Raw genomic sequence first — 14,269 nt, forward strand, 5'->3', positions numbered from 1 at the left:
TTCCACGGTGTATTTTAGACTTATTGTAAGAGCTGAGCTGCAAATTCACTGATTACACTCAATCTGGACTACATTTAGGACACATGCATCAACACACACACACAATTATCACAAGAAAAATGCATAAAATGCACCAAACAGCCCCTAAAAGGTTAAAGTACTTTCATAAATGGCTGCATAAAAATCCACCAGCGTGCAGGAAATGTTTGATGTTGAAAATATTTTTGCAAAAGACCCCAAACAGATAAATCAGACTAACAGCTGACCTGAGATTTTTTTTTTTTTCAGTGTGTGTGCTTCAGGTGGACAGTGAGACACACACACACAGCGTGGCGACAGTGAGCAGATGAGGTGAGCTCAGTTTGGTTTGTGGTGGAGGAGGTGACTGACCCACACAAGGTACCAGCAGCTGCTATTAATAGACCCATCTGTTGGTTTAAGGACGAGCACAGTGGCCCACTTACACACACACACTCACACACACACAGGTGTTAAAGACCACGTTGCTCAATCGGTGGTCGCTGTTTCATCAGACAAACCGACAGGATGCTTGATGCAGTCGTGCACGTGCTCCGTATGAAGGACTTCAGAGCGGCCTCAGAGCGGCGGCTCTCTCTGAAGGACGGAGGATTTTATTTGACCCAGAAAGTTTTGGTCGGAGTAAAATTAAACTTTATTTTGTGAAGTAAAAGTCGCTCTCGACAGTGAATCTCCTGCAGCTGTGATTGACATGAAACTCTGTTCGAAAATATCTTAGTTTAAAAAGTTAAAGGCACACAAAGTCTGGGAAGCCAACTACGACTCCCAGGGTGCATTTCAGCACAAGGCGCTCCATCAAGGAGCTTAAATTCTGCGATGTGCGTCGCTAACGGGGAGCAAAAGCTAAAAATGATAAAACTGAGAATGAAGTCGTTCTGTCGCTGTGTGTGCTGTGATCCAGGGTGTCCTTGGAAAACCTGGAAGTCATGGAATCTCAAAATCACATTTTCCAGGCCTCGTGGAATTAGGAAAACTCACTGAAAGTTTCCTAAATATCTTAAAGAGTTTTACTGTGTTGCAAACATTAACCCTGCAACATCCACAGTCTTTGCAGCCTCTGGTGTGACTACAAACTCCCGTCTGTCCGTCTCACACAGAGACGGCGCTCACGACTTTACGCCACCTTTACATTTTCACTCCAACAGCGGCGGCATCATGTCGCTGCAGTGTGGGGTTTTAGACAGCATGCCGGCATCACGGAAACAAAAGAGGTTCAACACAACAGCGTGTTGCGTCTCCAGTGAAACGTATAACACGCTTCAGCAGCTCTTTGTGAAAAATGGTGGCATGAAAGCAGCTAAGGCTCATGGGTATTGTAGTGTGCCAAACTGAAGGAACGACCCACCGGCAGATGGAGACGTGAAATATGTTTTTCATTGTACTTAATATTCGTTCATTGTGCAAAATGAGAAAAATACTTAAACTCAGAGTCAGTGTTTTCTACATGTTTACTTTGCCAATTAAAAAAAATACTTTGGTGAAATCGGCATAATTCAGCATGTCGGCCGATTACGATACTTGATTTTGAATGATCGCGGATCCCTAATAACGATCTCATGTACACTTTTTTATGTGACTGACGTCTTACAGAATAAATGTTCGCTTGTGTCCTGCTTCTAGAAATGTCCCAAAATCTTCGAATTGTCCTAAAATCCTACAAATTTCCTAAAATTCTGTAAACGTCCTAAAATCCTTTGAGTGAGGAGGCTGTAACTGAACGATGGTGAGGATAAAAGACTCGTCTGTCCTCGAGTCTTCGCTCTGAGATATACCTGAAATATTCTGTCGTCTCTCTGAAGCTTCGTCTCACTGTTGACTCGTCAAACAAATGTCGTCAGGTTTGTCAACACGGCTATTTTCAGAGGAGATGGACTTCTGAACTTTGTCATCCCTACATTAGGGACAGACGGATAGACAGGGGGACACGAGGACCTGACTGATGTCTCAAACAGAATAAATGTTTAATATATATATATTTCCTTTTTCTTTTTCTTGGTCAGTTTCTGATGGTCATTTTCCTGTTTGTTTTTGGTTTTACTTTTTTTGTTTTAGGTCATTTTCTTCTTTTTTACAAAGGTTTTGCTATTTTTTTGTCCATTTCTTTTGGAGTTGCCCATTGACTTCTCTCCGTGCTTTTGAAAGAACCGAAGCCAGTTTGCTCGAGCTTCAAAGGGTGTAGAAGTAAAAGCACAAACAAAGAAATGTGTTTTTATTATATTTTATTTTATCTTCCCACATCCCTTTTCTGATCAACAGAGACTGAGACAGAGACACTTGTGTCCACAGGTCCGAAATGTCCAGAAGCTTGTTGACACCATCAGTTTTCCTCAAAGTGGGACAAGAATCACTCCGTTGTTTCTGTGTCCTCAGAGGAAGTCTATTGATCCAAGTTCAGAGATAAAATCCACAAATGTCCTCTGTGTTGTCCTGCATATTAATGAGTGTTGAGGACACTGTTTAACTCTTGAAGTAAAGAAAAGGTACAACTGAATCATTCAGAGGCCAAAATGAAAGAAAACTAAAGTTGATGTGTGTCGTTTCTGACAAAATACAAGTTTTCCAAACTCAGAAAGACTCCTCATATAACGCAGAACTGCACAGGTGCTGATTTATTCAGCAGATGGAAAACAGCAGCAAAGCATTTCAGCTCGAGGGATGGACGGAGAGCTTTTACGCACCGATTTAAAGATAATACGCCGATTTAAAAGTTTTACGCATAGATTAAAAGATTTATGCACAAATTTGTACGTTTTACGCACCGATTTGTACGTTCTACACACAGATTTATACGTTCAACGCATGGATTTAAAGGTTTTACGGACAAATTAGTACGTTTTATGCTCATATTCTAACGCTTTATGCACAAATCTATACGTTTTACGCACAGATTTATACGTTTTACGCAGGGCACATGCACCGGTCAGATGGCGTCAAAAGCGGCGCTGACAAACGGCGCGCTCCTGGGCATGCAGTGGTACTGGAGGGTGTAATTCTGCCCCTCGTTGTTGTCCCAGAACTCCCCCTCCTCGTTCCTCAGGTACACGGCGAAGTGCACGGCCGAGCTGGGGTCCATGAAGGGCGGCGTGTACACCGTGAAGCTGAAGCGCTCCCCCACAAAGCCCGGCTGATCCACGGCCGCGGGCAGAGCCTGCGCGTCCACGTGGGAGAGCCAGTCATTGAAGGTGTACCTGACCCCGACCTCTCTGATGCTACGGCCGGTTAAGACCCGGATCTGGCCTCGCACGTCGAACTGCGTGATGGTGACCTTCTCCAAGCAGACGCGGAGCCGCTGGACTCTCCGCTCCGCCTCCTGGGGGTCCGGGAAGCACGCGACTAACCGGTCCGTGTCCAGGCCGGATTTGAAGCTCGTGCACAGGTCGTTGAGGAAGTCCTGCTGCGGCGGTGGGAAGCTCTTGTGGCGGGACAGGACCTTACTGGGGATCTGCGGCTCCTCCAGAGAGCTGAAGTGTTTGACGCTGGCCAGGTTCAGACCCAGAGAGTCCGCGAACTTCACCCGCTTCCTCCCGTCGCTCCCGGAGACCCCGACCAGGAGCGCAGCCGGGTAGGCGGGCAGGGACTTGGCTCTCCTCCGGTCCTTCATAAACCTCTCCAGCTGAGACGCGTCCAGCTCATCGTCCAGATCTTCCTCCTCCTCCTCATCCTCCTCTTCTTCCTCCTCCTCCTTCAGCAGGCCGTTCTCCATGCTCGGCCCCGGACAGAGCGGCTCTCCTCCGGGCTGCAAGCGGAGCTGTGAGCGGGACATGAGTGCCGGCAGCCCCGCGGCTGTGTGCTGTAGCTGCGGCGGGTCAGGAGTCCGCGGGAGTGCCGCCGCGGGGCGGCTTGTATAGAGCCCCCCGCCCCCCGCGGAGCGCGTGCACTGTCACCTGTCTTCTGTTGCTGCTGTCAAAAAGACACGCGCGCAGTCCTGTCAACTTTCACCTGTTTGCGTGCAGCGGAGCAGGAACACCATACTGTAAAAAAAAACACCACCAACAACAAACACACTTTAAATACTGTAAACAACATCATAACATACTGTAAACAACAACAAACACACTGTAAATACTGTAAACAACATCATAACATACTGTAAACAACAACAAACACACTGTAAATACTGTAAACAACATCATAACATACTGTAAACAACATCATAACATACTGTAAACAACAACAAACACACTGTAAATACTGTAAACAACACAACAGACTTTAAATACTGTAAACAGCATCATAAAACACTCTAAATACTGTAAACAACAACAAATACACTGTAAATACTGTGAACAACATCATAAGACACTGTAAACAACAACAAACACACTGTAAATACTGTAAACAACAACATAACACACTTTAAGTACTGTAAACAACAACAAACACACTGTAAATACTGTACACAACAATAGAATACTCTTTAAATACTGTAAACAATAGGATGCATACACACATAGGTAGATAGATAGATAGATAGATAGATAGATAGATAGATAGATAGATAGATAGATAGATAGATAGACAGATAGATATGCAATGTAAGAAATAAATAGAAAATCAAACTAAAAACAGTCTGTTTATATGTAAAGTGATTTTATATTTTTCATAATTAATAATGTAATCTAAAATTTTGTATCTGTTCTATTGAAAATCCTCAAATCACTTAAAATATGAATAATTCAGAGTTTATCAGTTTTAACCGAGCCTCCTTTTGATCTGAGCATGATTATAAATAACCTTCTGTTTCTGTGATTTTTATTATTTTTGTGTGTGTGTGTGTGTGTGTGTGTGTGTGTGTGTGTGTGTGTGTGTGAGAGAGAGAGAGACTTGGGTTTATGGGGGGGGGGCACTTTCTGAGAATCAGACGCTGTTACGTAACCAACCGTCCGCGCGGCTCCAACTAGTGCGTCACCGCGCGCCCAGTCAACAAACACGTGTCGTCATCACCGCCATCATCCTGACGTCACTCGGCGGGGGTTCCTGAAGTGCAGACCAAAACATGGAGGAGTTTAACCCCTTCATCACCGCGGCTGATCGGTGAACAAAAATCAATCAATCAATAACAATCGTGACTTTTAATTGAGGCTGTCCTCTTCTTCTCTTCTCTGATTACAGGTTTGTGTCGTTCATTTATTTATTCATCGTTTTGCGCATAAAGGACCTGAGTGAATCTGCTCTCTAAACCATCTAATTGGTTACAGGTGTTTTCACAGGTGCATTCTGGGTGCAGGTGATTGATGACCAGACAGCCTCCTGCAGCTCCACCGGCAGGAAACACAGAGACATCCAGGTAAAAAAATTAAATCATTTTAATTTTTCATAGCGTCACGGAACCTAACTCTTCTCCCGCTTCTTCATCGAACTTTATTGAATTTTTGAGGCGTGAAAACTGACCAAACTTTGCACACACCTTCGAAACTGTGAAATAAACTGATGGATATTCGTGTGTATCCCCATAAACTTCAAAGCAGCCCCCTATATGTCAAATCAGAAATATTATACGTATTTTATAGTATTTTTCATATTTTTTACTGTAGTTTTTTTTATTATTATTCTATATTTATGATTTTCGCTGATGTTTTTTTTTTTTTATTATTTTTGCATCAAAACTACAAAGCAAATTCTCTCCTCCACGTTTACAGCTGTAACGATAAAGAATTAATAACTAAGATAAAATAATATATTATAAATAATTCTGATTTTTGATAATTTTGTGTCACTTAATTACCGGTATGTTTTGCTTTTTTTTTCTTTTACGTTATTTCATGTTTTATTGTGGTTTTTGTGGTGTGTGTCTCTGTGTGTGTATGTGTGGAGGTTTTTGTGTGGTCTGTTGATCTTATTTTAAATACAGTTTTCTGAGACTTCACCTCTAGATGGCAGCATTCACCTGCTTCAACTCTGATTTATTAATAATCAAACACACACAACACTGTTTCCCAAATACACACACACACACACACACAATTAGAAACACACAGAAACATATGTTTTCAGCTGATAAAAAAAACAGTAAAATTGAATATAAATTATATGAGTTAATGGTCAGAAATTGTCAGATATGCTCTAATTTTACTCTTTTCTTTTTTATTGAAAATCTTTGTCATTTAGTGTTTTTTGGGGTCATTTTTGGTCATTTTGGTTGTTTTGCTTGTTTTTGTAGTTTGTTTTTATATTTTCATGACGCTGTGACTTCTCGAGCATTTTTCTCTGAACAATCTTTATATTTTAGTTCCACAATAAGTTTTTTCCGTCTTATTTCCGCTGATGTGATGTGGTTGATGGTTTTTCATGATAAGAATCAGGTGAAAAGTCAAATCAGTCCTGTGAATGAGTTTATTGCAGAGCTGTAATTCAGGCGGACTGAGATCCTGCAGCTGCTCTGCACACGTCTGATTGTCCTCACGCGGATTTTTAAGCATTCAAAAATATTAAAATGATCAGATATTTACGGTTGATTAGATTTCTGTTCTGAGATCAGCTGCTCCCGATGGATCACACGCTGTCTTGTTGACTTTGTGTCTTTCAGTGTGGACGTGATAAGACAACCGGGACGTCCAGCCGGTGACGGGGACAGCCCGGACACTGTGAGTGCACCAAACTGAACCCGCTCTGCAGAAGGCCTCGTCAGGACCTGATAAAAACTCAGTGCTTCACTGCAAATATCAGCGCTGCTGATCTCTGCAGCGCTGAGTCCAAAAGTCAACCCGAAAACAAACAGCAGCCAGAATAAAGGCTCGCATTTTACCTTTATACAAACTTTGTACATTAAGTCACGCAAACTCTGAAACTGTAGGTTTAACAACACTGGTTAATGTGTGTTTGGGTTTAGGTTTAAAATACCCAGTTTTGGGGACAAAATCCCAGCTGGAAAAGCAGCTTTGTCTCAATTAAAAAAAAAAAAGATAAAATAAATCAAATAAAATGAAAATAAAAACACCTTTAGCAGCATACTCCCAACAGGAAATGCAGCAAAGTCAGTGAAAAAAAATCTGATAAAAAAAAAAAAAAAAATGCTGCATTTCCTGCCAGAATAGTGCAATCAAAGCAAAAAAAAAAATAATAATAACACAAAAATAAATAAATAAAAAATGTTTTTAGTGACACAATCCGAACAAGAAACATAGGAATGTCTTATTTAAAAAGAAATAAAAAAATAAAATGCTTTTAATGGCACAATCCTGACTGGAAACTCGGTAATTTCTCGTTAAACAAAGAAAATAAATAAAAATAAAAGTTCAAATACACTTTTATTGCCACAACAGGAAATGCAGCCAAGTCACAGTTAAAAAAAAAGGTTGCAGAATCCTTTCAGGAAATACGCAAAGCCACAATAAAAATAAAGAAATAATAATAATTAAAAAAAAGAAAGCCCTGTCTGGTTGCACAGGAAACGCAGTGATGTTTTGGGCGAGTTTGATGGGTTTATTTACGATATCAACAAAAATTCAGAAAAAAAACTTTGTTGAAAAATAACTTTATTTGGGGATCTTTTGCTGCGGTTTGTTTTTATTCTACAGTTTCCTGTAAAAGAATAAAATCAACAGTTGTGTGACGTAGATCGTCCTGACAGTCAGAGAGGATTCACGGCAGGACGGAAAATATCGGACGCACAAATTTTCTTCCAACCTTTGCTTTTTTCTTCTGAATTACTGTAAATTTAACCCTTTCAAGGCTCTAAAATGATTCAGTAAACAGTGAGGCGAGCACCTGTGATAAAAGGTCAGAAATTAACGATCTGAGACGTTTGCGTTCTCTAACACTTTTACTGCAGAGTCCAAAAAAAAGAGACAAATTGTGAGAAAATCAAAACTTTGAACAAACTACTCAAATCGTCGACCAAGAATATTAAAAGTTACGTGAATCCAAAATGCACCTGTAGGTCCGTAACAGCAGGCGGCTGTTAAAAGCTTCATTTTCTTCGGATCGTCAGTGTTTCGTGTTCTGCATTAGTGAGCTCGGTCACATGACCGCAGAGTGACGACATCATCGTGTGAACGATGCCGTCAGCTGATTGCATATTTAGAAACTCATTTACATTCAGGTACAAATATATAAAAATACAACAAATTATACATCCGCTACGTTTCTACACGATTTCACAACATGAAGGACTTCATTAGCATAATGCCGTGTGATTGGTTAAACACGATGAAATGAATCTTGGGTAATGTAGTACTGCGAGGCGGCGTGGAGTCGTTGGTCCCAGATCAGGTGTTTGTGATCAGTGGTTGGTCGCGGCGCCCCGTCGCTCTGCGCTGCCATTGGTTGCTGCAGCTGTCACTCAGGAGGCGGGGCATCTGACTGCAGTGCCTTTTGATGACATCACAGCTGCGTGCATGACGATGTCACTCGCTCTCCGTGGTGAGGATGCGGTAAATCAGCGTGACGATGACCGCCACCAGAGCGGGAATCAACCAGTTAGTCCACGAACTGAGAGAGAGAGACAGCCAGTTAAATATATAACTAACCACCCGACCAACTAACCAGTTTAAGTGTGTGTGTGTGTGTGTGTGTGCGCGCGTGCGTGCGTGTGTGTCTGTGTGTCTGTCTGTGTGTGTGTGTGTGTGTGTATGTATGTGTGTGTGTGTGTGTGTGTGTGTGTGTGTGTGTGCGTGTGTGTGTGTGTGTGTCTGTGTGTGTGTGTGTGTGTGTGTGTGTGTGTGTGTGTGTGTGTGTGTGTGTGTGTGTCTGTGTGTGTGTGTGTGTGTGTGTGTGTGTATGTATGTATGTGTGTGTGTGTGTGTGTGTGTGTGTGTGTGTGTGTGTGTGTGTGTGTGTGTGTGTGTGTGTATGTGTGTGTGTGTGTGTGTGTGTGTGTGTGTGTATGTATGTATGTATGTGTGTGTGTGTGTGTGTGTGTGGGGAGGGGGGGGGGTACCTGGGCTCGTCCTTCAGAGTGGTCACCAGCGTTTCCTGTAAGACACAAACCACACACACCATCAGACTCCCAGTGACTCAGCAGAAATAATCTGACTCAGCACTTTTCTGGAGCACAGAAATAATTTCTATAAATCAAATTTAATTTACACGATTTAATTGGTGACAATTATTTTAGATTTTAACCTAATTTAATACACAGCCATGAAGAAACTGAAAAAATCTTTGCAGCAGAAAACGAGATCATAATTTTTTCGCTTAGCTCCAAAAATATCCTACATTTCCCATAATGCCACTGGATAACATCTTTTAATCTCCACACCGCCACATAGTGACCCCTAAACCCACTGAGGCGACCCCGATGACGTCACATTACCTCATGTTTGGCGATCTTGTGCCTGTCGTCCTGCAGAGAGACAGAGAGACAGACAGACAGAGAGACAGAGAGACAGACAGACAGAGAGACAGAGAGACAGACAGACAGAGAGACAGACAGACAGAGAGACAGAGAGACAGACAGAGAGACAGAGAGACAGACAGACAGAGAGACAGACAGACAGAGAGACAGAGAGACAGACAGACAGACAGACAGACAGACAGAGACAGAGAGACAGACAGACGGTCAGTTATGTCACATGACCTCCTCAGCTGCATGACATCATCACACTCAGACTACAAATCCCAGAGCAGCTTGCTGCTCGGACACTGACCGGGTGCAGCTCTCCGATCACCATGCCGAGCGACATCTCTTTGGCGTCGGTCGAGTGTCCCACGTCTTCGAAACTCTCGGTTGCGTCTCCTCCGGCCTGCTCCCTCAGCACCTCCTCTCCTCCGGGGTGCTGACACAAAAAAGCCCCAAAAAACACCGACATGACTCATTTATTCGTCACTCCGCTGTCACGACAGGGAATTATACAGAAAACATTATTATTATTATTATTATTATATATTATCATATATATCCTTATTATGTATTATTTACTTAATTTATTTTTTTTTTTGTGAAAACGTGTGCGTCCCTTTGTATCATTCTGTGTCCCCTCTCTAAAATCGGAAGTTTTACTTTCTCAAGTTGGGTCAATAGTTCTATAATATTGGGTTAAATCAGGTCATAGTAACACACTATATATATTTTCTATAGTATAATTTTATTACACAATTATGGTGATAATAAATATTTGTTTTGGACATTTAGCAAAAAAATGGTTAAAAAACCAAACAAATACAAGAAAAAAAACTGATAATAAGAAAAACAATTTAAACAGAAAATCTGAAAGAAGCAAAAGGGCTGAAAATAAAAATAACATATTTTTTTAAACTAGTTTAATTTTATTGTCACTTTTTACTAATTTTACTAATTTTGTCATTGAAATCGAACAGAGTTTTCAAAGGGTTAAACAACTTGTGAAAGGCGTCTGAACGCAGCACAAGATGTGCTGATACCATCTCATTCAAGTTAATCTAAAATGTGCTGCAATGATTTACCAATAAAACACACACACACACACACACACACACACACACACACACACACACACACACACACACACACACACACACACACACACACACACACACCTCAGTGAGCCAGAAAACTCTGAATCTTTTAAACTCCAAACTCATCAGTATCAGTATTGAATTTAATAAAAGTGGTTCCTGCTTATTAACCCTTCAAAAGTGGGAAAAAAATGTAATTATTATTATTATACATGATTTTAAATATGGAATTATAATAATTATAAATAGTTTTTCTCTACCTTTTTACTTTTTCCCCAAGACATTTTATTCTCCCTTTAAAACAAAAATAAAATAAAATAAATCTAAATCTACAAATTTCTTGCAATTTGTGGAACATTTCTTTCCAAGTTTCTCATTGCGTTTTTTCCGTGTTTTTGAAAGCATCCACAGAAACATGGGACGAAGGCAAAAAATGCAATTATTCTGTACAGTAATTTAAAATATGTAATTATGATATTTATACATAGAATTTTTCCCTATTTTTTTACTTTGTCCCCCGGACATTTTAGGGAAGGGTTACAGTTAGGGATATATATATATATATATATATATATATATATATATATATATATACATACACATATATACATATATATATATATTGTATATATTTAGTCTTTATTTTGCATTTTGTGAAACAGTTCTTGCCAAGTAGCTCATTTTTTTTCCCCGTGATTCTGAATGCAAAGGGAAAAAGCTTTCAAAAGGCGAAGTATCACTAAATCACCAAAAGATGAGGTATCATTGTCAACAATGGTTATTTCTTTAGATACAATAACTTTGAAACTCTCATATCTTCATTAGTGTTGAGTTTTGATAAAAATCTCACTTCAGTCAGCTCCTTTTTAAACCCCCATCACCTCTGAACAGACAGAAAACGCCTCCGATTCAAACGGGATCATTATCCGCTCGGTTTCTCAGGTAAACTGAGACTATTCAACCTGAAAACTGGGTCAACAGTTGGACGGCGCGTCCACACCCTGAACCGTGGACGGCTTTAAACCACGAAAACATCGAGTCGCTGTGACGAGGCCGCCGGTCAAAGGTCCAAACTGTCAACCAAACTGATCAGATAAAGATTCATTTCCTCCTCATTTATTACAGAGTTGTTGTGCAGAAAATGCAAAATTTATCAATAGAAAAGCGTACAAATCAATAAATACTAAGAATTAAGTTTCTGATTATAAACTGATGAGAAATAAAAATGAATCTGGGTTTGAAGGAGTTGGGAAAAACTGGGAAATTCCTAGTTTCTCTACAATAACTCCTAAATGACACTGTTCATTCAGGAAACTTGAGACTATTTTCTCAATGAACCCTTTGAAAGCTGAGCAAACTGGTTTGAGATCTTTCAACATCATGGATAGAAAGCAACATCCAACCAAAAATTAACCAACAAAATGAAAAAAATTACCCCATAAGAAGCACAAAAATGCAAAACAAACAAACAAAAACGAAAATTATCTAAAAAAAATGTGCTGGGAAAAAAAAATTAAAAAAACAAAAAAAAAAACAGCTTAAAAGTCACATTTTTTATGTCACAAATTAATCATGCAAACACTAAAAACAGTCATGTCACCTTTGGTCTCCCATACATATAACACAAATGTCAGATTAGCAACAAAATAAAAGTCTTCACTTTTGATTTAAACTGTGGTTATTATATAACAGTAGATAGCAGCTTATTGCTAATATAAAGGTAACCTGTCAGCCAATAAATAACATCAAATCAGTGAAATGCTGAAGATACGATTAAATATCACAGAATACGCTAATTTATGAGATCATTGTAAACAATGTTCATTTCTTTATGTTCAAATACTCTTAAAAGCTCAAATATCTATATTAGTAGTAATAGTCATTGGTTTAATTTCTATCTAAAAAATGGAGCAACTTGACAATAAATGTCCTGCAAATTACACAAGTTTATTTTTTTAAAGCAAGGGCAAATATCCATTCAAATATATTTATAGTTGTCATAATTATGTATTTAACATTTACTGCAAAATTTTAGTTTTTTTGTATTTTTTTTAATCATTTCTTTAATTTTTGAAAGAAAGAAAGTTAGTTAGTTTTCCCAAGTTTCAAAGGTTTAAAGCACACCTAAATTCTGATATATTTAATGACGCTAACCTGTTTCACACTGTTGCTTTTTCATAACTCAAATAATAATCAGCTGACATTGATTGGTTATTGGTTATTGGTTGTTGATTATTGGAGTGGTCACTTTATTTCTAAGGGGTTCCCCCAGGAGCCTTATTGGGGCCCCGGTGATACTGTTCTGAGCACAGTAACCAGTTTGGACCAAATTTCAGCCCAAAAAAGCCACATTTTCAACACTTTTTCTAAAGTTAACCACACGTGAATTTAAAGCTGTGTTAAGTTTATTGAGCTTTGTTGACTTCCTGCTGTGGATTATTTTCGCGTTTGTTGACATAAAAACTTCCAGAAAGTGAGTTGCTCACCTCCTCCAGAAACTTGGTGACATCGTAGACTTTGTGGTGGATGAGGATCCAGGTGGATTTGAAGGTGTTCTGCTCCTCGACCTCCGACAGTCTGTAATATTTCAGTCCTTCGGGGCTTTTTTCCTCCGTTTCACCCATTTGTGTCGCTGGAAACTCGGACGGTTTGGGAGCAAAGAGCCGCTGAGAGTTTACCGGAGCCGTTAAACCGCCTGAGCGAGGTTATATAATATCCCACCGAGCCTGTCGGGACCGTGACTCCGCACAAACACACCGACATTTACCCCAGTTTCTGTCAACATAGTCCCGAGTCACTGCGGTCCGCGGCCGTCAACGGCACCGGAACACAGCGCGACCGGTCCGGCTGTTACTGTCAAAGTAAAGGTCTCTTTAATTAATGTGCCAGAATGCACTTGTGGTCCCATCCATGTTAAATACACACACAAAAGATATATTTTAAATTAGAATTAAATGATATCAGTGATTGTAGCAAATTTTATTTGACATATTTTATGTATTATTTATTTTATTATTTAATAGATTTCATGTGACATACTTTTATTTTAATTTTTTTTATTTATTTTATGCTTTATACATCCTATTTTGTTTATAATTTATATTTTTTAATTTGATAAAAATATTTTTGTTACATATTTGTAATGTTTTATCTGATTAATACATATAATATTTTATTTTATTTATTTCAAATGTATTTTATGTTGTATTTATTTTATAAAGACGTCATATTTATTTATTGTACATATTTTTATTTTGAGTTCTATTTATTCTTTTAATATTCTTTTAATTTATTTAATATATTTTATGTTTTTCTTGGTTTTACATATTTTTTTTCATATTTTATGTTTTATACATTTTTTATATATATTTTTAATTTTATAATGTATTTCATTATTTATTTTATTTAATATATTTTCATGCTATATTTGTTTATTCTTATTTTGCGTATTTTTTGATGTATGTATGATTAATTTTTATTATTCATTTTATTTAATTTTATTTATTTTTCATTGTAGTGAATCCTACATTCAGAAAATACTGCAAAATTCTAGAAGGACCATTAATTTAATTATGTTTGTGTCAATAGTTCAGCATCTTGTTATTTTATCACTGTGATTTCCTGAATGCAACATTTCCTCGAATCTTTCCACATTTTTACTTTATTTTGAAAAAAATAGCTTCCGGTAAGTTTGTAGTATTTCTGGCTGCTTCACGGAGTCTCCCTGCTCCTGACACGGCGACTGAGCCCGCCCCTATCGTCTTTCAAGTGCTGCTATTGGTCGCTTTCTTTTCTGCTTATGAACTGGGCTCTCCGATTGGTCCTCTGCCTGTCGCTCATCTACAGCTATGGGCGA

General features: G+C 39.0%; 2 protein-coding genes across 2 annotated transcripts; both read right to left on the reverse strand.

Annotated features, from left to right (window-relative positions):
• Positions 1–2,241: 2,241 nt before the first annotated feature.
• ppp1r3g (protein phosphatase 1 regulatory subunit 3G) lies at positions 2,242–3,864 on the reverse strand. Its single transcript, XM_042510070.2, has one exon. The coding sequence runs from the start codon at positions 3,800–3,802 to the stop codon at positions 2,960–2,962; it is 843 nt and encodes a 280-aa protein (XP_042366004.2). The 5' UTR covers positions 3,803–3,864; the 3' UTR covers positions 2,242–2,959.
• A 3,633-nt stretch (positions 3,865–7,497) lies between these two features.
• Positions 7,498–13,221, reverse strand: cyb5a (cytochrome b5 type A (microsomal)). The gene is made up of 5 exons (XM_042510074.2): positions 12,900–13,221; positions 9,627–9,755; positions 9,293–9,322; positions 8,918–8,952; positions 7,498–8,469 (listed from the first exon to the last, which is right to left on the reverse strand). Exons 1-5 carry the CDS (start codon positions 13,035–13,037, stop codon positions 8,385–8,387), a joined length of 417 nt encoding a protein of 138 aa, XP_042366008.2. The 5' UTR covers positions 13,038–13,221; the 3' UTR covers positions 7,498–8,384.
• Positions 13,222–14,269: the final 1,048 nt, after the last annotated feature.

The sequence above is a fragment of the Plectropomus leopardus genome, chromosome 21, assembly GCF_026936395.1.
Source record: "Plectropomus leopardus strain MGB_pleo_1.0 chromosome 21, ASM2693639v1, whole genome shotgun sequence".
In the NCBI taxonomy this organism is placed as follows: domain Eukaryota; kingdom Metazoa; phylum Chordata; class Actinopteri; order Perciformes; family Serranidae; genus Plectropomus; species Plectropomus leopardus.